This window comes from Echiichthys vipera (genome assembly GCF_963691815.1).
Source record: "Echiichthys vipera genome assembly, chromosome: 16".
Classification (NCBI taxonomy): Eukaryota; Metazoa; Chordata; class Actinopteri; order Perciformes; family Trachinidae; genus Echiichthys; species Echiichthys vipera.
In genome coordinates this window covers 15,576,658-15,603,666 of record NC_139841.1, presented here as the reverse complement: position 1 = coordinate 15,603,666, position 27,009 = coordinate 15,576,658, and the positions used below count along the sequence as shown (strand labels likewise).

The following is a 27,009-nucleotide window of genomic DNA, read 5'->3' as shown; positions in this document are numbered from 1 at the left end:
CGCTCCTAAAGTAGAACTGAAAAGAAAAGAAATAAAATCTAAGATAGTTTGATCCAGTCTCAGACAAACACAACACAGGAGGGATCAAGGCAGGGTTTAGTCAGAGCATCGTGTTTGGTAAAAGAGGAGCATTCTTAAGATTTTATATGTAAGCGTTTGATTCATGCCGCTATGCACACCAGGATGGTTGAATTACTAAGCTCTCACCAATTCTGCTACTTTAGAATCAGCACTAAATCTATGATGTGCAAGGCGAGCTGAAACAAACACAGCTGTGTATGAATGAGTGTGGTTACATGGGGTTTCTGAAGAAGGTTTATTGTGTGGGGGACCTACTGGAAGTGACATAAAATACACTAAAGGTCCCTTTGGGTCTCTATGAAAACACAACTAGGTAAATATTTTCCTCATCACTCTCCCGTGAAAAGAAAATGTTTCCCTGAAGAGGTAGTTGAAATGTCAAATGTGTCCAATGTGTAGCAGCCTGAACACATCTATCTCACATTATCCCTGAACTCATACGGCCATTACTTCAGTGCAGCTCCTCATCTGTCTAACGCATGCAGCGGTGTGTGTATTTGTTAGTATGTGATGTATAATGGTGTATCTCGAGGTCTGTCAGAGTGATCCCAGCTGCATGTGGGGCCGCTCTGCTGCTGGTGGATCATTATAGTCCCTCTCCTCTCACTTGCTTGTCCTCCCGCTGCCCTCTCAAACGCCCTGCTGGCCGCTCCCTCACTCAGCTCTCTTATTTTATCATCATCTCCTTCTGTGTAACTGACGCCGTCTTCTCCCTCGGTCTGGTTTTAAAAATCCCCTTATCTACCATGTCTCCTCTAATTTACTGTCACAGCACCCTCTTTCCCTCCCTCCGTGACCACACAGAGCAACGCGCTGTGTCTGAGCTTAAAGAGCACTGTACGCAGTCTTGTGAATTGACTGAAATACGAACACAGTAACCCTGATTCACATAGTGACTGATTAAAGTGGTGGATAAAATGACCAAGCACTTTTTTTAAATCAATTCATCTATTGCCTGACATCAAATAAGAAGGCATGATTGATCCATCTAACCATTTAAATAGTTGGAGCTTACCAAAACATTCTGGTTTTACTCTTATACTCTTATTAAATGTGTGTACCATGTTTACAGTTTACAGACTCTCATACTAATAAAGTTCTGGTGAGCAAGCATAGTTTCAAGAGAGCTAGAAGAGGTGCTTATATTTGTATTTGCGCCTGTCGATTCATGTGTTAATGTGTAAAAGTGTTAGACCCTGCCTTTTAAAATTTGCTCCTATTAGACAGACTGGCCCACATCCCTCAACCTTCACGTTGATGAAATCTGAGCAATCAGACATCTAGAATGACAGGTGTCTTTATCAGCGGGTGCATAATAGGACTGTTTGTGCATAGCTTCTCATATGAGTGTCTGCGTGTGCTTGCCTGTGTACTCTTCTTGGTGTGCGAGGGAGAAAAATACGAGCGTTCTTCTCCATCTTGTCGTGGCACGTGGCGTGATGTACGGCTAACCTTTGCGCTACCTCTCATCTCTCTCTGAGACCTGAGTGTCTAGTTGGACGGGATCCACAGGATGGATGGGCAGCTTGCTACTGCTAGGTTAGTGATTTTGCTGGCCTGCTGGCCTTGCCTCCCAATCCCACATCCCACAACCAATTATAATCAGTTCCTGCTACCCATGAAACGGGGGGGAAGAAGGGGAGAGGGGATTGTTATTAGACTGAACACCAGACAGTTCCTGTGTATTTCAGCTCTTGTATGCATCCTGTAGCTGTCTTTTCTGTGTCAGCATCAGTTAATTAGATCATACTTCTTTTTTGAGGGAAATAAAAGCAGTTCTATAACATATACAAATAATATACAACATAAACTGTGTGTTGGTGGGTGGAGAGAGAAAGAGGGGGAAAAAAACACAACTTGTGTTTTCCTACCTTGCCCATTCTTCTTCTCCTGCTCCTGCTTTTCCTCCCCCACTTCATCCTCCACCTCCTCCTCCTCCTGTCCTTCCTCCCCATTCTCCAACTCCAACTCCTCTTCTTCCTCCTCTTCCTCCTCATCTTCCCTCATGGCCGGCGAGGTGATTGTAATCGTCAGCGTGAGTTTGGGCTCTGTTGTTGTTCGTACCAAGATGGCCGCCTCGGTCAAGGAGCTTGTGACCTCATATTTCTCTTCTGTCAGCTTCTGCCATGTGTCAAACAGACACAACTGGATGGTCAGAGGCCAAGGTCACAACATGTCTCAGTGCAGATGAAAAAAGAAGCAGCATATGTTTGAGCCAAGCATGAATTTTTCTTTTACTGATAATGTATCTTCTGATATTTCCAATAGATTTTCTATTTTTGGTCCCTAAGATGTGACTTATATCCTGAACTAAAGCAGCATTTTGAAATGTGAGAAGTATCTCTAGTATGCTCGTCCACACATTATAGTGGACAAAAAAAAGAGAGATTTGTACCAACATTACAACATGCATCTTAATTTCACCCATGACATGATGTAAATGAAAAAAGGGCACTGAATGAAAAGCATTGACAACTGAGAGAAAAAAAATAAATGATGATATAGTATGAAAGCTGGTGCAATCCTCTTAATGAGTTTGAGAGACATTGTAATGATCTTGTGTGTCTGTGTCTACCTCTATTGTTTCTCAGTGTCACACATCTATTTGTGAAATGAAATGAACAGTACATCTGTTTGTACTTTATTCAGCCACCCCCCACCCCCATTCTGAAGGAATCAATTACTGCTGACCTCTGTGGTCAGGATTGAGGAGTACTGATGATGATGATGAATTCATGTCAGCATTCACAGCGGACACATTTGTTACTCGATACTGTACACGCATGCATTTAGCACACACGCCCACATACAAGAATTAATGGATAACATTCATGCAACAACAGCAAAAGTCGTCTGCAAGAAAGACCTGCAGTCTCGCCCACTAAAACACTTAAACAAATGAACACACATCAACACAAACATTAGCCCTGCAGGCAAAACAGGTATATACGGTACAGACTCACAAACATATAAAGTAATTACAGGCTATAAATATTGAATAAACATAAGATGTGAAGTGAATCACACCATAAGTCAAGCTTAATCCTAACCCTATCGTATGCTGCTCATGCACTACTAGCAAATACACTATATGTTTGTGTGTGTAATTGCATTATTTCCATTTCAGGGCAATAAATCTGTCATCCAGTCACATTATGGGAATTTAGGTCCAAAAAACTGGTTCTGGCAAGGTCATCACTTATTTTCATGTTAAGACTTTCAAGTTAGATTAGAAAAAAGCTTCAGACATTCATATAAGTAGGAGACAAAACAAGTGTCTGTGTTTCTAACACTGCTTAAGTGAGCAGTGAGTCGCAGAGGGCCCATCTACATCCCATTTGGCTCTGATGAGAAAATCTGAATCTCTGGTCATTGGGCTGAGACATGATATTACACACACACACGCAAACACACGTACACACACACATGCACACAAACGTGTACACACACACACGCACACACACGTACACACACACATGCATACAAACGTGTACACACACACACACACACGCACACACATGTGTACACACACACACACACAAGCACACACGCACACACGCACTTCATGTCATTCTCTCTCACATTACTTAACTGCTAATAAAGAGAACAGGCACGGGGGCAGAATTTATTCATTGAGTAATTTCTGCACTAGTCAGGTTGTGAACTTTTTACCACGTTAGTAGTCATTGCCAAATACTTTCTTTTAGTGATTTTCAATGAATGAAAATGTTCATCTAACTGCCACAATATAAAAAAGAATATGTCCTGCCGATTTGGGCCTGCATTTTGTGTACAGTGTTTACTGTAGGGATTTTGTGTACAGTGTTTACTGTAGGGATCGGTGTGTTTAGTATTTCTGTGCCATGACTTGCTAATGAGGAAACATGACACTGAGGTAACGGCGAGAGCATTAATCACACATGACTCATACATACTAAAGCACCTCTCAATTTCTCACTTGACGACACTGCTCTCTCTTGCCTACTGAGAGTTGCCAAATTCAAGTAAAGAGACTCTGAAAAAATGGGGAACATATTTAAACAGCTTAATTTCTGTGCAATGAAAATATGCACAGCACACATTTCTTGTCCACAAATCTTGGCCTACATTTGGCAGACCATGACTGAACGATTGATGCAAGATTGTGATGCAATGTTGTGTTGGCAGTATGTTTGCGAAAAGACTAAGAGAGACTTAGAAGCAGCATTATGTGCCTGTATGCACGCATCTGTACCAGTTTGTAAGTGTGGGTCTGTGTCTCTAACCTCTATCTGTGTGGGCAAATTGTGACAGACAGTGTCCAGCAGTGTCTGTGTGGGTTTGTCTCTGCACATCAGCACCAGCTCCAGGTCCATGTCCCCTTTGATCAGGAGGCCTTTGGCTACAAGGCCGATCCTCATCACTCCACACAGCACGGCACCAGTGCTGGGCTCTCTGTTTTCAAGGATATACACAAAAGGTAACATTTTACTGCATCCTTTTTTTCTCCAATAAAATATATGGAAAAAATATATGGAAAATTACTTGGAGATGCACAGTTTCAAAACAAAAAACAAAATATTTTTTTCTGAAGAAAATCTCACTACTTCAAATAAACAATATTGTATATAATCTTTGGTCAATCTTGGCTTCACCATTAACAGATTAAAATACAAGCTGCCAGTTAAAATTGCGAAATAAGATCCGACAGGGCAACTCAAGACCTTCAAGAGAAGTAGTGAACCATTAATAAAAAGATTCATGAAGATAGCCGACCATGGAGACTGAGCCCTGAGATTTTCAAGTGGTTAAGTTAAATTTCCTCTGGAGCAGCACATTTAACTGTCTGCCAGAAAGCAAATAAGTTTATTTCCCAAAATGTTGAATCATTCCTTAAACATTTTTAATCAGACAACACAAGCCAGAGAAGACGTAGCCTCCTATGTCATGTTTCTGAAATTTTATCAAATAAATAATCAACTCACTAAAGCTGGGGTGTGCATTTTTTTTGATAAAAATCCATAATAACCGTTCAGCATGTTGAATTAAAGTGGTTTAAGAGAAACATTTACTCAATGGCTCTGTTTTCAGGCTTTCGATAATCTAGCATGTGAAGGGAGGCTTTGGCCAATCACAGATCATTTCAGTGAGGTGGCATTCCTATTGGCTATTTCCAGAAATGTAGATGTGCGTCCATCTCCCTACAGATGGTGAAAGCCTGATTCAATAGTGGAAAACCCTGCAGAAAAAGTTGCAATTCTAGCATTAGCAAGAGGACAGAGCTGTAGGAGGTCTATTTTCAATTTCTGGCATTTGATTTTCTTTTTGTCAGATTTCTGCCTTCCCCAAATTTACTAATAAGAAGAATAAAAATAGTTGCAGGCTTGTAGCTCTACTATGCGTGACTATTACCCCACCTGTAGCTGTCACTGGAATCCTCAGTTTCATTGCTGGGCTCAACGCCAGGATCGTCCTCCTCCGTGCTGTCTGCTGGTTGGCTGTCGACCTGGCTGTGGACATCGCTGCTGCTCTGATCCAACCAATCAGAAACATGTTTGAGGGCGCACTCGACAGTGGACACCAGTGTCTGAACGGCTTCCAGCTCCTGAGAGGAGGGGTAGATGGTGGAGTGTTTTGCCATGACGTGGCGGTCATCGTTACTAAAGGAACGGAAGGACCTCTGGAAGGGAAAGATGAATGAAGAGTTGGTTATCAAATTGAGTACATTCTGATTAAAACTGACTGGAAACACTAAAACACAGCCGTGAGCACGCACGCACGCGCACACGCACGCGCACACGCACGCACACACACCTGTACACACAGCAAGGGCACCACTGCAGAGAGGGTCTCAACAACAGATTGAACCTTAATCCATCAAATCGAGCTTTGGGCTCCCTGTTGGGGCTTAGCTTCTCTCCATCACCCACCTAAATTAAACACACACACACGCACACGCACTTGCAAATGTACTTGCACTAGAACCGAACAGCACGAAACATTGTCCCACCAAACGTGTATACAAATAGCTTATTATCTGTGTTGTTTTCATGCAGAATGAACATGCATCTTTTTTTATGCGAAAGAAATCAATTCCTAACTCAGTGGCAGCTTCCATTTAATGGCAATGACCCCGACACGCATGCATGCACATATACGCACAGCTATTAGAAATCCATCTGACCAACATCCTCATATCCTCTCCACCTGTCCTAATTCAATCAGACATTCTGGCCCTGGTGAATTTATGTCAGCTCTTCTGCCTTTCTCATTTGGTCCTTCTTACTCTCCGGGAGGAGATCAGGTGGTAGCATAAGTGAACGACAGAAAATAGGAGGGGTACGCCACGGACGCCAAGAAGAAAGAGAAGGAGGACCGCACAGGTGGGCTGTGGGATCAGTACAAAGTCTTTAAAAAGGGAAAAGGACATCAAATGATTCAAAAATGAACGGAAAAGTAGAGAGATGAAGGAGAGGAGCAGGTGCAACTGAGGCTTCTGTGATTCAGACTTTGCAATTAATACCACCCAGATGGGTCCTTGTGCATTTATATGAAAAAACCTTGTTAAGCCTAGTCAGCTGTTTATATTTGCATGTGTCACAGCATCTCAGTGGGTGGCTTTGTTATTTGAGAGATTAGTTAAACATCTGACCATTAACTAATGTAATTCAATGTAATGTAAAACTGATATAATGGGGATCTTAAGTGGCAATATAGAGAACAGATGATGGGATAACCTTTTGCAGGCATAATTACACTGAGAGTGCATTATAATCTATTATCAAAGCACAACTACATAATTAATAACAGAGATACACATCTCATCAGATAAACACAGATAAAGGATATACGGTATTCCAGTGTTTGTCATAACACATTATTTCATATTGATTCCTCAGTGCTTTTATGGCTAGCAGCAAAACTTCTGTTGCATTCTTAACTCTCTTTTTTATCTTTTTATCTTTATGTTTTGTATTAAAATCATAACATTGTAGTTTTTCTTTGTCTGGAAGTGTGTCTCTTTCTTTCTCTCTCTGTCCTTTCCACAGCTTTTTTTTAATACATATAAAGATGTCGTATCTGAGGAAAACAATGGAGATTACAAGGCATTGTTTGCATCATCGCTTTGTAACCTGGATCTAAAGGTTGAGGTTCATTTTTAATCATTAGGTCTTCACCCTATGCTGCTGGGGAGCCTGGGGTACATGACCCAGTTCAACATGAGGAGGCTGCTCTCAACAAGCTGCTTATCTCCAAGACCCACATTTCCCTTTATTCAATACACACAGCTACTCAAAGACAAACACACACTGCTAACTGACACAAACACACACGCACACACACACGAGAAATGACCTTTTCGTTGTAGTATGGATAGCGTAGCTTGAGCGCTGCTATCAATCTACTTGAAATCCAAGGACCAACTGTGTACACACACACACACACACACACACACACACACACACACACACACACACACACACACACACACACACACACACACACACACACACACACACACACACACACACACACACACACACACACACACACACACACACACACACACACACACACATACCTACTCCTAATTGAACTGGTGACATTCTCTGAGTGAGATAAAGCTATTACCAGAATGCAGGACAAGAACTGCACAATGACCGCAGCCTCACAGCCTGTGTAGCTCAGTATCAAGCATGGCACAAATATTGGGCACGGTTAACATCTACATCCCCAGTTAGACTAAAATGCGGTTCTCCGGAGAACCGACACTTTGGCACTTTAGCCAAATGGTGTGAAAGATGCCATTGATCACCATGACATGGCTCCATTTTTTCAGGCAATCACTAGTAATGAATTCGGTTTTTCAATAAATCTTCATGAGTGTTACAAGGCATGTGTAAAAAAATAAAATAAGCGTCCTTCCTTTTGAGGGACAAAATAGACAACAGGACAAAAGGAATACAGTCAATACATTTTCAATTGTGCGCAGAGCAACGATTCGAAGAAAATGAACCAATCTTAATTGCTTATTTAATTTATTATTATTTAATTCCTAAAATATGAGGATTTTTTAATGAAGTAGAAAAAAAACATTATCCATTTGTTGAAAATTTTGTTGCATTTTTCACTTAACTGTGACTAATTGAACATGTTATAGTTAGATGATTAGTGAATTGTTACTGAACTTTGGGAATCACTGCCCTGTTCCTTTATGGAGCTATGAGTAATTTACTGTCTTCAACCGATGTTTGAACCCTTTTCTGTAAAGAGACAGAGTTCTAATATTTAGCTTCAGCAAAAAGTATTGTACAAAAAAGGGGGCAACAGTTTAGCTGCAAGTGTGTGTGTAACCTACATTCATGTGTACAATCTTGTGTGTATCTTTATACTTGTGTGCCTCCTCAGAGCAGTGTTTAACAGACCAGTTGCAGATTTTATGAGCCGTTGCTAATGTGAGCTTCTGCAGCCATAAACCACATTGCAAAGAGTGTGCCCATGTATCTGTGCTTGTGTGTGTGTGTGTTTGTGTGTCGGTATTACTCGACCATGGGGGAGTTGTTGCCCAGCCGCTCTGATCACCATGTAAATCAGAGCAGTTAAGGAGGACTCACTGACAGGGATCGACCCCCTAGGCCAGCATGTGCACAGATAAAGTTGCACACATTTAGACAAGTGACACGATAAGTAAGCTACCGTAGCCAAGATAGGACGTGATGCAGGATTTCACAGTTTTACACTGATTTAAGAGAAACGTTGAGTTTTCATGGGTTTTCATGAGGATTTCATGGTAACTATAAAAACCAAACGCATTACTGTGTGTTCCTCAAATTTAAAGAAAAAACGTAAACAAAAAACAACAAAAACAGCAAAACATTTCAAAAAACTAACTAAAGACCTTGGTTGTCCTTGCAGCCACCTTAACTAGAGGTCAATTGCAGAATAGGCTTTCCTGTTCAAGTGAGCATGTGTGAGAGTATAAGTGAGAGAGAAATAAATTCTATAACCCTATACAGATACCTGTAACAACCCCCAGTGTCACTTACTAACAAAATTAGGCTGTATCCAATTTCAGAACATTGACCTAAAGTGAATTAAAATGAAGTATCTTGTAGGGCAAATTCAATATGCTCCAATTAAGTTTGGATATCATAGCCTAATGACTGTAGAAAAGACAAAACAATCAGGCAAGTTAAAAACAAGCCAACAATTTAGCCATGTTATTCCTCCACTCTGTCTGGAGATAAAACTGATACTTATCACACACAATATGTCAAAAATGCTTTTCTAAATTGGCTAATATGGTTGAAGGTCTCCCTGCTCATGTTCCAAAATCAGCAATTAACTTGGAGAGTGCAATATTATTTTTGAATGACAGCCGAACACATGAAAATAACACCAGAATTATTCTTGAACATGTCCCAGGATAAAAATAAACAGTATTTATATAAATAAATCCCATATACAAATGAAAGGTTATTTTATAGACAATAACACCCACTCTCAGCTGACTGTGGAATGAAAACATGTACACAGATTTTGACATAACTTGAGTTTTAGCATAAATTCAACATATTTCACGAAAGCTCAGACATCCAAAACAACTGATTAGTATCAACTGTAAATAATACAGAAGCTGTAAAATTATGAGGGAAGCAAGAATCTGCTGCCTGTTGCCCATGATTCCGAACCAGAAATGAACTGATACAACTGTTTAATCCCAGCTGTCTGCAAGCCACCAGCACATACGCCATGCACTGTGCATGTATACCTTCATATGCCACTGTTGCATAGGACTTTTAGACCACACACACTTATCAATTACACTCCATTTCATGCTCCAGTGAGGCCGACCGGCTGGCAGGTCCATGTTACGTAACCACATTACACACCATTTACGACTCGCTGTACTAAACTAATGTGTGCACACACCGACACAAGAAAGTGTTAAAACATATCATGGTGAAAATCTAACACATTTCTCCCTAAACATGAAAACTATGAATGACATCTATACATAAAACCTACACAATTCATTACACAGTGCCATATACACACATTTCTTCTATCCATCATCCCCTTTTCTGTGCTTAATGCCATACAGTAAAAGCATTTCCTCTCAAGGTGTTGTGGTTAGACAGGAACCCTGTTCCCTTGAGAAGCAGCAGAATCCGATGACTCTAGATGCCTGTCTCTTTCAGTCTCTTCCTGTCCCATCCTGTCTCTCTGTGCTCATCTGCTATAAATGACATGACCAAATGCCAAAGACAAGACTCCCTGGAACAATGTAAGCTGTGATTGGGGTCTCTATACCCGTTACGCCAAAAAAATTATTCTTTTTGGCAGTATTTAGGAACATTATACTGTTATGTGTGTATGTGTTAAGGCAGCTCGCCTGAGGTGTTGGTGTGCTCTTATTTTTAATAAGTCATGTGCCTAAAGTGCATGCCAAGTGCTTAGATGACTACACACACTGTGAGGTACTGTAAAAAGAGACTGAGAGATGAGTGAGAGAAGAGGATGAGAGGTAAAGAAAGCATCCGCGCGTAAACAAATGACAGAAGTTGAGGGATCGGCAGAAGGAGATGCAGGGAGTTAAAGACAAACTGGGTTTTAATAATTCTTGCCAGCTGCAGAAACAAATGTTTGTTTGAACTGAATCTGACAACACATGCCAAAACTACACAAAAAAACAGACAATCACCCCCATAAATAACATGCAAAACTATTTGCAAAAGTGGTGTTTGAGAAAATGTCACGTCTTTAGCCTATCATGAAACTAAGTAAAGTTGAAGGAGAAAAGAAGATCAAAAACTTCAAAAACCATCACAAAATAGACTTGGAGTGATGGAACAAGAAGCAACACACACGCAAACAAATAAAAAACTCAGTGCGGTGTCTCCGTAAAATCCAGCATCCTAAGGGAGATTGCATTAAAAATTCATCCTGTGATTTATCTGCACTCTGCTATGGCAAGCCGGCCCGACACACTCCGCTATCCTGTTTTATTGTGCTTTCTCTCTCTCTCTCTCTCTCTCTCTCTCTCTCTCTCTCTCTCTCCCTCTTTCAAATTACCACATGCATGCAGTCACACACATGCATATGATAGCAGGGCACACATACATCAAAATATATGATTCTGATTTTAGCGAAACAACACACAGGCTGTCCGTGTCAAGCCGAACCACTCAACTGTCCTGATACAAAGGATACATGGAAAACTAGAAATACGTAATCCAGGGTTAAATGTAGAACTTGTCATTACCCCCTGCAAAAATTCCAGCCTGTCTTGTTTCAGCAGGGACGAAATTCATCTGAGGTCTAATGTCATCAATCAAGCTTATAAACCAGCCTCCCCAAACTACAGTACCAAGCCTACTTTCCCCTTTCACATGTCAGCATGGTGTTAAAGGTCTATGGTCTGCATATAAAATATTATGACCGGACCGCTAAAAGCAGATGAGCTGATGAGTTTCTTACAGTATTGAGTGCGGCCATACCTACATGAGGGAAATACCCGAACACAATAAAACAAATATCAAATGATGTCATATGGAAGAACAGTATAATGTGCTAATGAAATATGTGTCCCCGTTTCGGCAAAAGCTTTTAAAAGGCAATGGAAATTGGTCATGTCTTTTGCTAATTGTACATCAAAGAAGCTGTAAAGACGGAAGTATTTGACATTAAGCATAATATGAGAAGCTGAACTGAAACCACAAATATGGTAAAACTTTCCGCTTGGCGACATCTGCAGTGTTTCCTCCAGAAACTGAACAGTGCAATAATGATGACATGTACAAGGACTGAGCAGTTTTACGACATGTCAGACTGATATAAAATAATCAAGTCAAATTGTGCGTATGTGTGTGTGGTGGGGGTTGGGGGGTGGAGGTGAAGACGTAGAGAACAGCTGCGGGTGTGTGTTTTCATTATATGCAAAAAAGCTCAGAGCAAAATCGATAAATTTGCGGTTCGGTGTATTGTGCGATTTGTGCGGTGACACCCTTGCCAAGGTCACCCAGAGTATTTGCTGCATCACCATAACTCAAGACTAATCACAGTACTGTGTTTTCAACCTGCGCACACACACACACACACACACAGGTCTCATTACCCTCAGTTATTTATGAGCTCAACCATGTGCTCTCTTCTGCACCTTCAGCAACATCCCGTTTTCTCTCAATCATTCATTTTTCTTTCCTTTGCTCCTCCCTCTACTCTTCCTTCCTCTGCTACAAACCACTCTTCCAGTCTTTCCTCTTTTCAACTCATTTTCCTCCTTCCTCCTCTTGTTCTAGTTTTCAATAATTCATCTTCTACTGTGCTCCCCCCCCTCTGGGAAAAGCTCCCACTGTCACAGGCCAAGAGCATTAATCATTTCTCTCTCTCTCTCTCTCTCTCTCTCCCTCTCTCTCTCCCTCTCTCCCTCTCTCCCTCTCGTTTTTATGGTCCTATCTGCCGCCCACTTGTCATTCTCCCCCTCCGCTGCTGTCTTTGATCTTTTCAGATGCCTTCACCTCCCCCTAAAAACACACTAGCTCTTATTCCGTATTTTCACACCTCTTGTGCTATTACGTGACAACACACCTCATTTCTACATTCATTCAGTATTTCTCATTGTGCACTGATAGAGAACAGTAATGGTAAATGTCAAATAATCATCCATACATCTTATTTAACACATTAATTCCGATAACCAGGATAATAAATGTTTGGGTGTTTCAATGTTTAAATATAGCCAAGGTGAAACTAATTGAAAAATTCCTCCTACAGTAATGCACACATTTTATTTTTTATTATAGCATTAGAGAGGCTTTATGATCTATTGTGGCCTGTTGCCTTTTGGGAAAGGGTTTGTTCAGTGTTCCAAAATGTGACACAGAAGTGTTTGAAATGTTCCTTATTTTTATAATGAACTTACTGTATAATGAAATTGGGCATTTTGTTTTTTCCTCTACGTTTCTGCTTTGCTGCCAACCATGACTTTTGTGTATTGTCCCACCCCTATCCCTTACTCTGTTGTGGATTTTTTGCCAGCATCCAAGCAAACACAACCACAACACAGGCATTCACGCACAACAGCAACTACAGGAAGAGAGTGTATTACCATGCCTGCAGGAGGACTGGTCGCACGTTTCCTTCGTTCTGAAGGCCCGCTGCTGGAGTTGCTGGGCACGGGGTGGGGTGCAGAAGCGAGGTTACCGGTCAGGATGTTGATGCCACGCCGTTTCCGCTCTTCATGTGCTCCTCTGTCACCTTGTCCAACACTCTATGAGAGGTTGTACTTCTAATGGGATGGAGAAACAGAGAGCGGAAAGGGAGAAAGGGATGAAAGGTTGATTAGTGCCTCAACAACTACAGGAGGGAGTGTCAGGGGGAAACTGCAATGCTGCTTTTTCTCTACCCCATAAAAAACACAAAAAGGAAAAAATGTAGATTTAATAAATAACTAAATGAATAATACAACAAAATGCTTGAAAAACAAAGCTAAGACAGTAACATGATCGTCATCAAACCAACATCAACCCCTATCACATTTAACCTGCTTCTGTCTTTTCCCCTGCAACACCCGATTTCTCTCTCTCCATCTCAGACACACACACACAGTTTGCAAGTGGGGGTGCACTCCATGTCCTTGAGTAAAAGATCTGACAGAATAGCAGATCAACCCATGTGGAGATAGACATGTGGACACAAACAGGACTTCATTCATTTTTCATGAGCTGGCAGGGTTCTGAGGGAGGAGGATGTAATACAAACATGTTCTTGTTTTCATACACTGGGCTACACACACACACACACACACACACACACACACACACACACACACACACACACACACACACACACACACACACACACACACACACACACACACACACACACACACACACACACACACACACACACACACACACACACACACACACACACACACACACACACACACACACACACACACACACACACACACACACACACACACACACACACACACACACACACAAAAGAGAATAGGTGATGACACTATTTATGTATAGTATAGACAGTATATATAGTAAAATACAGGTATACTGTATGCAATTAGTTTACAGAAGAATGCTATATTATGGCAATCATGAGTGCACAGTGACATTTCAAAACCCTTTATAGAAGAAGCATTGACGCAATTGTCACTGACTTGAAAATACTGTCTTCTACTGTGAAGCATTTCTGAATCACTCTGTGATGAGCAGTGGGAAAAGGGACTGACAAAGCTTCGGGCTGGACTTGAAATTACAATGTTTAGTGCTTGGTGAGAGCCAGACCACTGTAATACAGTGCTCCTTCCAATACAATTTGAGACAGAAATAGTTCTAATCCTTAATTTTCCTGGCTTTAAGTTATTTCAGTGAACAGAGGTGACACTAGGGTAGTGCTGAAAACTGATGTAAAGGCTATATGAAAGAATACACAGAACAAAAACAACAAATTCTGCTGCTAATAAACCAATTCAACTTTGCCCCTTATAATGACTTCATGATTTTCTAGAAAAGAAAATAACTGCAACCTTGAACTTCAACAAAGTTCCTTCTGAGTTCTTAATTTACCTCATCTTAGTGCTCTGTGAAGTAAACTAAACATATGGTGTTGCTATGAACACACAGGCGAGTTTTATCAGTGCGGAGAAAGCCGGGTTGAACAGACACACAATGTTCCTATTCACAACATGAAATGTCAACAGTCACCCCACTGACAGTACACAGACGCATCTGGTCACCCTCAAACCAGAGCACGGACATTAATAAAGCTGCGCATGTGTTCACAAAAGAGTGTGAGTTGATTGCCCACTGAAGCAGGTGTGGGGTGAATGCAGAAATATTAATTTCATTAATGAAAAAGGTGACAACATATTTATAAAACACACAGACGGAAACAAATCAACAACACCTGTGATAAAAGCTCTTATATGCATAGAGCTAAAATTAATTGGGATTTGAAAATAAAATGGTGGGGAATGGTGTCAAAAAAGTTCTAAAATGTTTTTGTTGACTAAAAGCAAGACAGAAATATTAAATGTTTTCATCAACTAGATTTGATTAAATATATTAAAGATGATGTCATTCTGATTTTAGGTCTCAGGATTAAATCTAGAGTAAATCTACAAGGTGAGCCCAAGTCCAAAACCCCAAAAATAATCATGAGCAATGAAGAAAAACAGAGATCCTCACCTTGGAGAAACTGAAACAAGCAAATCAAGCAGTCAGTTTTGCGTGCAAAATGACTGAAATAATAAATCAACCATCAAAATAGTAGCAGATACATTTTCTACTGCTCTGCTTATGTCAAAATACCAATATGGTGCCGGAGCCCCATTATAACATTATCACGAGTATCACATTACATGTAGACCCAGGATTCTATCTGGATCCTGTCAGGAAACAGAAAAGATAAAGACGTGTGATTGTTGGTCACTCATGGAGAAGACCCGCTGATGGATTAAATTGTGGTGAAGCTGCAGATTCTCAGCGAAAGCTCAGTGGGATCCAGGGAGAACAAGAAGAACAAGAGAAGAGCAAAACACTGATGAAGTGGTTAAATTAAGACAGAGGAAAATTGAGAGAATTGGAAATGTCCATGGACAGAAGCAAGTAGGACGAAAAGTGTGGGCAAAAGAGGCAAAAAACAATAAGGAGAATACGAAGTGCCGTAAGGGGACAGAGGGGAATCAGATAAACAACAACTGCAGATATTAAGCCAGCCCCTCGGGCAAACAGACTCGACCAGAGGCTACTACTAATTTTCTTTTCAGGTCTCCCTGTCTAAGCTACTGGCCGCTGGCCTGCCACACTGGCAATTACCTCCACAACACACCTGGCAGCAACAGTGTCTCTGTCTATGCATTTGTGTTTTGCCAGGTCCCTTACAGCCAACACTCTGTGCCTGAGGGGGTTAGGGTTAGGGACATGCACATACACAAACACAGACACAGTTACAAACACCCAGCCAAGAAGCATAACAACAATGTGCCAGCATCCATTCGTTTCTCATTATAAGAGCAATTCAGTGATAAACAACACCAACACCACCTTTGTTGCTCTCTCATGGCACTTTCCTTCTCATTATCCTTTAATTGAAATCACGGGTACACAAATGAAAAATACGCTGAACATAAAATATAATAGAACAAAACTAGAACACTTATTTTGTCTGAATCAAAGTTAAAATGAAACCCTGGATCTTCATTTAAATAATATGTGACTCGCCCACCCTCCTGTCCTCAGTCTCCCACTGGGACGGATGACGACTGAGCGGGTCATGTTTTCACATGCATGGCTGTGTGTCGCCTGTACGATCTGTCTGCCTTGTGGCTTTGTCTTCCTTTGGGATCACACAGATACATTATTCCATTTCTCCCTGCATCCTCTCTCCATCTCTTTTTGCATGCCTCCAACCAGTATCCATTCTCCATTTTTTTGTCTTCCCTCTTATTCACATCATCATGGTTAGTCATTAATATGTGATTCTGTGTTTTCCTCCAGAGAAGGAGAGGAGAAATGGGGGAAAACTGGCAGAAGCCCTGCCTTATTATCCCTGGTGGTGGCTCATCGTCATTAGCATGTGCCCATACACAAGCATGTACGCAGACACCATCACCATCAGCTCAATTTGGTTCCGTTATTGAATATATTTATCCTAGAGGTTTATGCATTCGAGAGAACACACACTCACATATGGGAGTGATTGAAAGATAAAGGAGAGATAGCAGAGCTGGGGAATTTGCTGAGATGGTTCTGAGCGGCAGTTTACACCTTTCTCATCTGATAACCATCAAATGAGATGAGCAGTAGAGAGTGAAGGGAGACAGAAGATTGACAAAAGCCAGAGACAGTGTGCTAATTAGTGTTGGAGGAGCGTAGTTTCACAATTTACTCCCTTTTAGAGTTTTATCTGCTTAATATTGTATTCAGATTATCAGCCGGCATGGAGTAAAATGTTGTGGACTGATATTCAATGATTATAACACTTTTGGGAATTTTTCTTCCAGCAGCCTCAGTGCCAGTAGGATACCAAGGTTCAAGTGTCATTTCACCAGTTAAAGGACTAGTGGCTATTGCTCTAAGGCTGCAAGGGAAGCTCAGCTTCCCCTGAAATGTCACCACTCAGCTTCTGCATGATGATTGGATGAGCTGTCTGAGGCGGAAACCTTTTTTGATTGACAGCTAAATTAGCGAATCAGCGATCTTGAAGAATAAACATCCACCAGAGCATTTTCCAAGTTTTCATTTCGTTCTTCTAAACTGATCCGGAGACTTTACCGATCCCCAGAGACTTTGTCTTTGTTAAAAATGACTAGCGTTGTGTTTGGCAACTCTGTTCTGTCACTCTGCGGTTTCTTCCCCAACGAGCAGCAGCAGCTGCGGAGCTTCTCCCCCCGTCACTCACACTCACACTCACACTCACAGGCGGTCACACTTCACAGTAGCCTGGCGCAGCAGCTCCAGCTGGCCCAAAGCCGTTTAAGCAGCCTCCCCCTGCTGGCCATTGAGAGGACACTGGTCAAGTCTCTGGAAAAGACGCCTACTTGGTACGACAAGGTCACTGGTCATTTTTTTGAAAAGGAACGAAGGGTAGAATTTACATATAAATAAACAAACACATTTATGATGTAGGTCAGAAAAATGAGCTTCCCCTCCTTGAAAGACCAGCAGCGGCCATTGGAAAGGACCTACAATTATTGACTGGTCACACGCCAATATAGCTAAACAAGAACAAATATTACAGACACAACCAAAATGTGCTGACACTTTATGAAACTATACATACTTAAAACACCAAATTAGTATCTTTTTGTGTTAGGGAGTTTTGGAGAACCCTATCACTAACGATCTACTCTAAAAAAAAACATCTGTAGTGAGATTATAACTGAGAAAGCCTTGGGCCGTGTCCCAGGAAAAAGCTTCCTGCCACAGTTTTTGGAATAAGATATCATCTTGCATACAAAGTCCAAACAGAGCACTGCTTTATTTTATACAAGCTTTCATCATGTATTTTACATCCACCTAGCCAGTCATTGCTTCTCCTTTATTCTTTTTTTACCAATAGTCCAAATCCCCAAAATATATTCAATTAACTACGATACAAATCAAAGAAAGCAGCAAATTTTCCCATTTTCTCTCAATCATCTAATTGATTAATCAACTTATAAGGTTCAGCTTTAAGGGAATTGACTGAAGTACTTCTACTGTGCTGAAGCAGCTCTTTCTTTCTTACAGTATATAGGATAGTTCTGACATCGCAACCTTACAAACGTCCTGAAAGGACATTTAAAGTCACAGTTTCTGAATATGTGCATTTCTCTGTGGATTGAGCGTTTTGATACTTTTACAGTATTTGTACAGTACTTTGACATGCTTTAAAATAAAAAAAACTTTGAAATCTCACTTTTTACAATATGAAACTTTTAAACTGTGTGGTCTAAAATGCGAGCTTCTATTTATATGTTAACTGCACCATACTGTTTGAGATGCTGCAAAGTGCTGTCAATGAAAAGGACCCTTTACGGTTTTAATTAGCTTGCAGCTTTGCATGCTGTCACATTACGTACTCTTCTTTTTTTCAAAACCAACAACTGTATAGACGTCTCTATGCACTCTATTGAAGCAGATTGCCTAAGAAGCTAATCTTGAGCAGGTGTCAATATGGGTGATATTTCTGGCAGCAAGTCTGTGTGTTATTCTGAAGTTATTTTAGAGCATCACTGTTGATTTTTCTCCCGCATAACTATTCCTAGGTAAGGTATTTTTGCTCTCATGAATGATTTCTCACCAATGTTATTTCTGATTAATCATGTTTAAACACTCACTGCACCTGAAAGACTGTTTGAGAGTATGAGTAGCCTCTGTGTTATATACTGACTTATGTGTGGCTGGCTCCGGGGTTTTTTGGTGCCATAATGTTTGTCTCTGGGAAAACATCTGCAAAAGTGTGTGGTAATGAGCTTGACAAACACACACACGAGCAAACACATAATGATAAAAGGCGGTGAATAATAAACAGAATGGATGCAGAATCACGCTCCCATACACCCCTCTCTTACCACCCCTGATGTGAAGAGCCATGCGTTGTGTAAACAGGTGCTGAGATGTTATTTTTCTATTGCGGTGAGACAGAATGACAGAGAAAGATGGAGAGACAAGCACTCAGAAACAGACAGCATTACAGAAAGAGAGAGGCATGCTGAGACAGGGATAGGTAGTGACAGAGACAGAAATGGAGAGACAAAGAAGTAGAACTTTTCCATTTTGATTGCAGAGAAAAGCTCCCACATGTTCAAAGGAGATGGAGAAACGTGTAGTACCTAATCTTCTTGTAAATATAAAAATGCATGTCTGAATTGAGATTATCTCCAAAGTATAATTTCTTACATGTACATACAATTAATCTCTACTCTTCTCCATCCATTTCCCTATTTCCGCTCTTTCTTTTGATCCGTATTAGTGCTGCCGAAGAAAACGTGATAATGCTTGTATATACAGACTGCAAACAGACTGGATTGCAAAGGCTGTGTAAAATATAAGTTGCAATAGTAGTAAGAGCAGGGGTGAGGGTTTCATTTTATTGCCACTAGAGTAACTATTTGCAAAACAATGTGTCGCAGTTTTGCTGATATCAAGTAGTTTTGACCATTGACTTTTAAAACACAGAAGTCTCTAACTTTAGCACATGGAGTACAATCTTCCATTTGTTCAATGCAATGATGTTGAAAATAATTTCCTATCAGTTTTTTTTAAATCAACAAGTTATATGTTGCGTTTTAGAAGAACTGAGTACACTTTAATACCTGTTTGATTTATTGAAAGTAATATTGTTATGACAGTGTACAACAATGTTCGCATATTGCATATTTTCCTCATAGTGTGAAGACCTACTATCAACATAACTCCCTGACAATGTAATACTAAGCAGTCCTGTTATACAACCAGAGGTTGTTAGGGCTTTCACTTCCCATAATTAACTGATATAAACAATAATTCCTTTCTTAGATGAAAACCTACATTTCTGTCCAGATAAGACACATTTCTATATTCACATACCTTCCTAGAATCAGGGAAGTATTTATTTGCAGATAAGCAGACATGAGAAGAAGAAGGAAAAGACAATAACAGTAACCAGGGTGTGAAAGTGGCCGGAATATCAGGAGCTGTATAACAAAGGTCTTACGTTAGGAAAACCTGTATTAAGAAAGATACTTCAAAGGGAAACCTCTTAGTTACACAATATACACTCTCTCTTGGTTTTAGGGCCGAAGGCAAAGTTTGAATTCTCTGACCCCTCCTGTTCCTGTAATATCTGGTGTCTATGTGGAGACCATTTATTGGGATCTGAAGGTCCAAAAGCTCCACTGTGGGGGCTGCAGTCAGCATGCCCTGCAGCCAAAGATGAAAGCTGTATCTCATAAGTGTTGGGTTGCGTTTGCTAGTTGACTGTGAGGCTTTACTGACTCACATAGTGGGGGGAGGCCATGCCTGATTGCTTGCTCCCAAATTGCGGAAATAATCAGCCAGTCATCAGAATATGAGAGGAATGCCTGGCCAGTGGTGGTGACAGGGCCACTTTCAAACACCTCATAAATATTAGAGGGGCTTGGGAGATCATTACACTGATACTCCTGGCCACAAATACAAAGTGTATGTATCCATGTACCCAGAGACCATTTAAAGTGAACTAAACCGGTACCTTTGAGCAAAGATGTAAACAACATATTTTAAAGTAGCACCAGGAAGTGCAAGACGTTTAAAAGCTGAATTATCGCTCTCAAGCCACAGATACGAGTATGCTGTGCATCCTTTTTGTGAATTTGGAACTACAATTAGTAGAGCCTGAGTTCACAAAAACATTGAACTGCAATGGTGAGATCACCTTCAATTGTTTGGAGGAAAGAAGGATGAAAAACAACAACGTCTCACAACTACTGATTGATGAGATTTGAAGAACCAATCCTTAACGGTGCACCTACCAGCAGCAGAAGCAATAACAGTGCCAGTGTCTAAGTCAGAATCAGAAATATTTTAATAATCCCAAAGGAAATTGTTTTTGTTTCAAATTCCAGCTATACAAACAACATATTCAACAACAACAATATTATACAGATAACATTTGTAAAAACAGAAATATAAAACAGTATATATGTATTTACTATATATATATATATGCAGTATAACTATATATATATATATATGTAATCAAAATTACAATGGTAATGTATATACAGATCAAAAGTACTGTAATAATGTGTTGAGTGTCAGTATACATATAAAGGCCACCCCATGTCTCGAGTTTGTGGTTGTAAAGTTTGTTCCGTCACAACAGGTCATTTTATACAGTGAGCTCAAGTTTAAAAAAATGGTCTCACATACGAATATAACTGAATCCATAAGGGTCTTAGCTTTCCAGTCACATCCAATTTATGCAATTCCATTTGTACTGCATGAAGAAAACTGCATGGTTTTTGCCCTAAATTGTCTGGAATGATTACAAAGTGGAGACTCATGGGTATCCATAGATATCCATTTTCATTCAGAAATCCTAAGGTGAGAAGTCAAGGAGCCCCTTTAAACGGCAAAGCCAGTTTTCAAAGTTGGCCCAACTTCGGAACCTTGTTTGCTCCGTTCTTGATAGATCCTTAGGTTATATAGTTTCATAAAATAGCAATACCTTTACTCTCTCTAGCCCTAAATTGTGTGCACTAGAGCCTCTTAAAGACATGAGATCAGATGAGATCTACATAAATCCCACAAATTACCTATTTTGGATTCAAAAGCCAAAGGGTGACATGTTTGCACCCCTGAATAAAAGAAAGCAGCTAGTTTGTAAACTGTCTTACAGATCCTGAGACTGAACACATATGCTATAACTATAATAACTATATTAATTATTACTACTTTCATTAAAAGATAGTGGGACTTGTTGCTACTCATGGGGAAATTGTAGGGTCTCTGTAATTCATAAATAAGTCATAGTGTGGTCTTTGCCACTAACTTCTGTTATGATTTGGCGCTGTAAATAAAATTGAATTGAATTGAATGCTGAAAAAAAAAAAATCTAATTTTCTCCCCTCCCACAAATATTTTTCGTTTTCATCTGCACAAATCCACATACAATGTACAGAAAACAGCTACACAAAATAATTCCCAAAACTACCCAAATGTATCAGCGTTGCTTCGCTACACCCTATGTAATAAGGAGGAAGTGACACGCTGTAGATATTGTCTGCATTATGTCTCATTAATGCAGGCCTATGCAGCAACATGCTGATAGGATATTAGCACAAAGGCCCCCAGGGATATGGTGTCAGATATGTACTGCATGTGCGTAATGGTGGGGAGGTGTGTCTTTCCTCATTCCTGTCTTTGCAACTGCAACCTGAACAACATTTTCATTTACAGTTTTCCTGCTGTTTTATTAGTATATGTTATTATTACGGTCTGGTATTACATTCAATTTTGTCTGTCACATTCCATTTTGTTATCCTAATTTGTGATCTAATCTTTTGTGAGGAGATGATGACGTAAACCCTTCAGGTTTTTATTGTATTCATAGAGTTTAAAACTTCCGGCAAAGGAAAAAAAAAAAGACACTCAGTGTGAAACACACAGGTCCACTTATGCCACAATAACCTATGCCACAATAACAGTGTTCAACAGTCCAATGGCTATTATCTTTAATTACATCTTTGCACACCATCAAGAAGTGAGGTGGTAATGCCCACAATAAGAAACCCAACGCACTGGATATATATACCTTACAGAATGCAGCCTGCTGCAGCTGAAAAATGCAGGTGCTTCCCTGGGAACAAGCTTAGAAAAATGAGGATGAATGACCAAGCTTTGGTTTATTGATTAAGATTGGTATTCTAATCCATAGCATCAGCAGGACAAGGTTAGGTCAAGTTTTGTTTAACCCAGTCATTGATTTCTGTGACCACTAATGAGCTCCTTTTTGTTACTATTTTCACATTTGTCTTCTCTATATCTGTCTGCATATGCTTCCCTGGGATCCTGTCACAAAATATAACTCTAAAGCATAGTCTACAGAACTAAATGTTCACTGTTGGCCTTAAAGAAAGACACTCTGTTACCCTGCATACATTTAGAGAACAACACTGTGGTTCTGTATTGACAGGGTCCAGGTGCAGGCCAAGGGAGGTCAGAGCACAGAGTATTGATGAGATGGCGGAAAGCAGAGGAAACGCTGAGGTTGCTTCTGGGAGGGAAATAGATAACATTGACAGGGGAGGGTTACTCCCTTTGGTCGATTATTAAAATGGAGAAAAGCTGTATATGTGCACACTTCCTGCTGACGGTGGAGAGTCAGTCTATCTACCTACTAGCAACTTGAAAGCGAGAATGGAATTAAGGTTGAGAGACAGGGTCGCTATTGCCAGATATCTGCAGATAAATCATAACAAAAACCTAATGAAAAGCTAAATCATCATCAGACAATAGCCAATGGGTTTTAGATTGCATTTCGGCCAATGCGTTCCGCCTCTTTCGCTCGCCAAACGGACTGTTAAAGCATGCTCCTAAATCGTGTCCCATTGCCTACAGATTCTTCATTGCTTTGCACAATCTGTTTATAGAGATCAAACATTAATCATCTCAGACACACCTGTCATATTCATGGGTTACCTTACTTTTAACTGAAAACAGACACACACAATTGAATAAGGCCCTGCGTCAGCGTGAGGAATAAATAGACCATCACTATGCCTGAACTGAAGCATGCTGCAACTGTGTGTGCGTGCGCGTGTGTGTCTGTAGGCTCCTGCTATGCTTATTTCAGAAGGAACAGATGGTCCTGCCAGGGCTCTGCTGAGGCCATAGTCTGTGGGAAGACTTGTGAATGTATGTACAAAGTGTGTGTGTGTGCGTGTGTGTCTGCTGATATCCTACTACTTTTTTTTTTTTTTTTTTTTACCATTAATCTACCTCACTACTGTTCCTACTTTACATACTACTGTACACACACACGGATGGTAGGAAGACCCCATCTGGGACACACACACACACACACACACACACACACACACACACACACACACACACACACACACACACACACACACACACACACACACACACACACACACACACACACACACACACACACACACACACACACACACACACACACACACACACACACACACACACACACACACACACACACACACACACACACACACACACACACAGTTGCTGTGTCAGTGATATCCTAGAGGTCTTTAGCCTAGTTGTCTGTTGCATTGACACTTAGCAGCTTAATCTCGCTTGAAAGGCTCTTCAATGCTAAGCTCATGTTTGTCAACACACAAAGCTGTCACACCCCCGCCCCTTTGTGTGTGTGTTTGTCCAAGCCGGTTTGTGAATATGTAAGTGGTTGGAATCACGTATCACATTAATGCCAGCTGTCAGATTTAAGTGATGCAGTCTATTGACACAAGTGCTGGTACTGGTTTGAATTATCAGTATGATGCAAATTTTTCAGGGTGTTTCGGGAACCGTCTTTGGGCTGTCTTCTCCTCTGATGTCTTCAGCAGTCTCAGTCGAAGGAACAAACTCCAGGATCTGCTGGCAAGTTTGGAAGGTTATCTGTTGTGCGAGACTCTGATAGGCCTCCTCCCGCACTTTCAGTTCGTTGGTCATCACGTCCAGCTGTCTCTGCAGGTCCTCCAGCTGATAGGCTGCTTTCTTTTCTTTGCAAGGCATCTTCTGCTTAAGAGCTGCATTTTCCTCTCAAAGCTTTTTAACCAGCCCCTTGTCATTGGAGATTGCCTCCCAACTCTCAACCTTGACTTCCTCCAGTTGTTTCTCACGTACATCTGCGTGTAGCTGGTCGTTGGACTCCTTCATATTGGTTACCTCATCAAGGGGCTCAGCATGAAGCGCTCCAGAGGGCGGACTTAAATCACTGATCTGTTTGTTGAGCCGCTGCACTTCCTCAGTCGTCTCCATCAGGTGAACCTCCTTCTGCGCTTTCAGTTCAGAGGCCAGCTCGAGGTTGGATCTTATCATCTCGTCCAGCTCACTCTGCATGTCACCTTGCAGCCTTTTAGCCAGCACCTGGTTCTTGGGGAAAACATCAACCTTGACTTCCTCCAGTATTTTCTCAAGGTAATCTGCTTGTAGAGCATCCAGGGGCTCAGCTTGAGGTGCTCTAGAGGTCGGACTCAAATTACTGATCTGTTCTGTAGCCTCTGCACCTCCTCTTTAAGCTTTTGTCTTGATCTCCTCTCGATGGCTGCGTTGTGCTCTGCAATATATCTAATTTGTATTTCCTCCCACAGACTTTTGTTTGCTTCCTGTAGGAGCTGATCAACATTTGGCACAGGCTGGAGCCACAGACCTCCTTTTTGCAAACACCCCCCTTATAGATCTCCTCTTCAAGCTCTTTGTATCTTTGTGTGTCTGGCTTTTTTTGGGGAGCTCTCCACAGACATCCTCAATATCTGTGATACTTGCAGTCACAACCTTTGGCTGGTGCCTATAACAGGCAGGAACATCAGACAGAGCCAGCTATGTGGAGGACGGCCATCTGTCTTGATTAGAAGGTAACAAGGGGACAGAGTGGTAGTAGAGAGGTGAATGTGTCTCCATATAAAATGAGCAACAATAAATAGTCAACACAAATAGCGACTGTGAACGTGACAAGATGGAGGGCTCTGGGAGAACAGGTTTGCCTGCACTTAAGCAAATAAACAGCAAACAGCACATTTCAATCTATATCAATTATCAAATATCAAATATCATCTTACTGAATTATTGACTCATTCATAGACTTTGACGCAAGCTTACATATGTACAAACAAGTGAGGGAGTGAAGGTGACAAAAGGAGAAGAGTGTTGAGATGTAGAAAGAGATAAAAGTAAATCTTAGAATAAATAAACCAACATAGTTTGATTGATATTCCTTTGAGTGCAAAATAAAAAAAACATGACTTATAAAAACAGATAAGGGGTAGAAGGGGGAGATATCTCATCAAAACAGCCCAACGCCAGTTTTACTGATTATCCCTGGCCTGCACACAAAAACATGATTTCACATAAAAAGTGAAATCTTTTTTTGCAAATTAACCCTTTGTATAGAAAATTTGAAAATGGATTTTGTGTATAGTTTTTCCCTTACCTCAGGTTTGGTTCAGCTGTATAACTGACGATGTGAAAAAAAAACCTTAAAATGCTCTTAATCTAGGGAAACAATAAGTTTCTATGCTACTGTACGTCACGAGTTGTGAGTGCATGAGGACAGGGAAGGCTGTCCAGATGTGGACTAATTCCCTAATGGGCTTCTACTCCACAACACACACACCCGTACTATAGCAGGGCTTGATAGTGGTGTGTCAATTCTCTTTTTATCTCTCGCCGTCCAATTTCATTAATAAAAGCAGTAGTGGTAGCAGATGAGCAGATTAGCGTGATGTATTACCCAAGCCAAATCACATTGAAGGATCAAGTATTTTTAAGGAATTAATTTCACAGGATGGACTCAAAATGACGTAATCTTACATTTTGGGCTTCAGTGGCTTGGGAGAGTGCATCCTATAATTTCTGTCTTTTCCTGTTTGTCAGTGTTTTTCTAATTTTCTTTAGCCGTTGCCTCTCTGCCTCTGTGTTTTCTGTTCAAACAGCACAGGAAATCTCTTGAATACAGATAGCTTCCTCCTTCAGCTGAAATAACTGAAATCATGGACTTAACCAAGTTTCGATCTCGGCAGAATTCCGCAGAATATATATTTTTATGTACTTATCTATTAGTTCAGATACTGGAAACAGAATAACGAAATACCAAGTAAACACATATAGCGTTGTTGATTGCATACTTTGACTCACACAAAGTAAACATGTTTGTGTCCTCATTCGGTCTGATAGCAGTATTCATAAAATGTGTGCTACATTAGGCAGC

The 27,009-nt window shown here is 40.7% G+C and overlaps 1 protein-coding gene across 2 annotated transcripts in view; it reads right to left on the bottom strand.

Annotated features, from left to right (window-relative positions):
* strbp (spermatid perinuclear RNA binding protein) overlaps positions 1–27,009 on the bottom strand; it is a 73,363-nt gene that overhangs the window by 13,664 nt on the left and 32,690 nt on the right. For both annotated transcript variants that reach the window (XM_083930247.1, XM_083930246.1), the window contains exons 3-6: positions 13,172–13,351; positions 5,478–5,740; positions 4,347–4,515; positions 1,953–2,202 (exon numbers count right to left, since the gene is read on the bottom strand). In XM_083930247.1, the coding sequence (XP_083786373.1) occupies positions 1,953–2,202; positions 4,347–4,515; positions 5,478–5,740; positions 13,172–13,174 (685 nt within the window). In that variant the 5' untranslated portion in view covers positions 13,175–13,351. The remainder of the gene's footprint in view (positions 1–1,952; positions 2,203–4,346; positions 4,516–5,477; positions 5,741–13,171; positions 13,352–27,009) is intronic.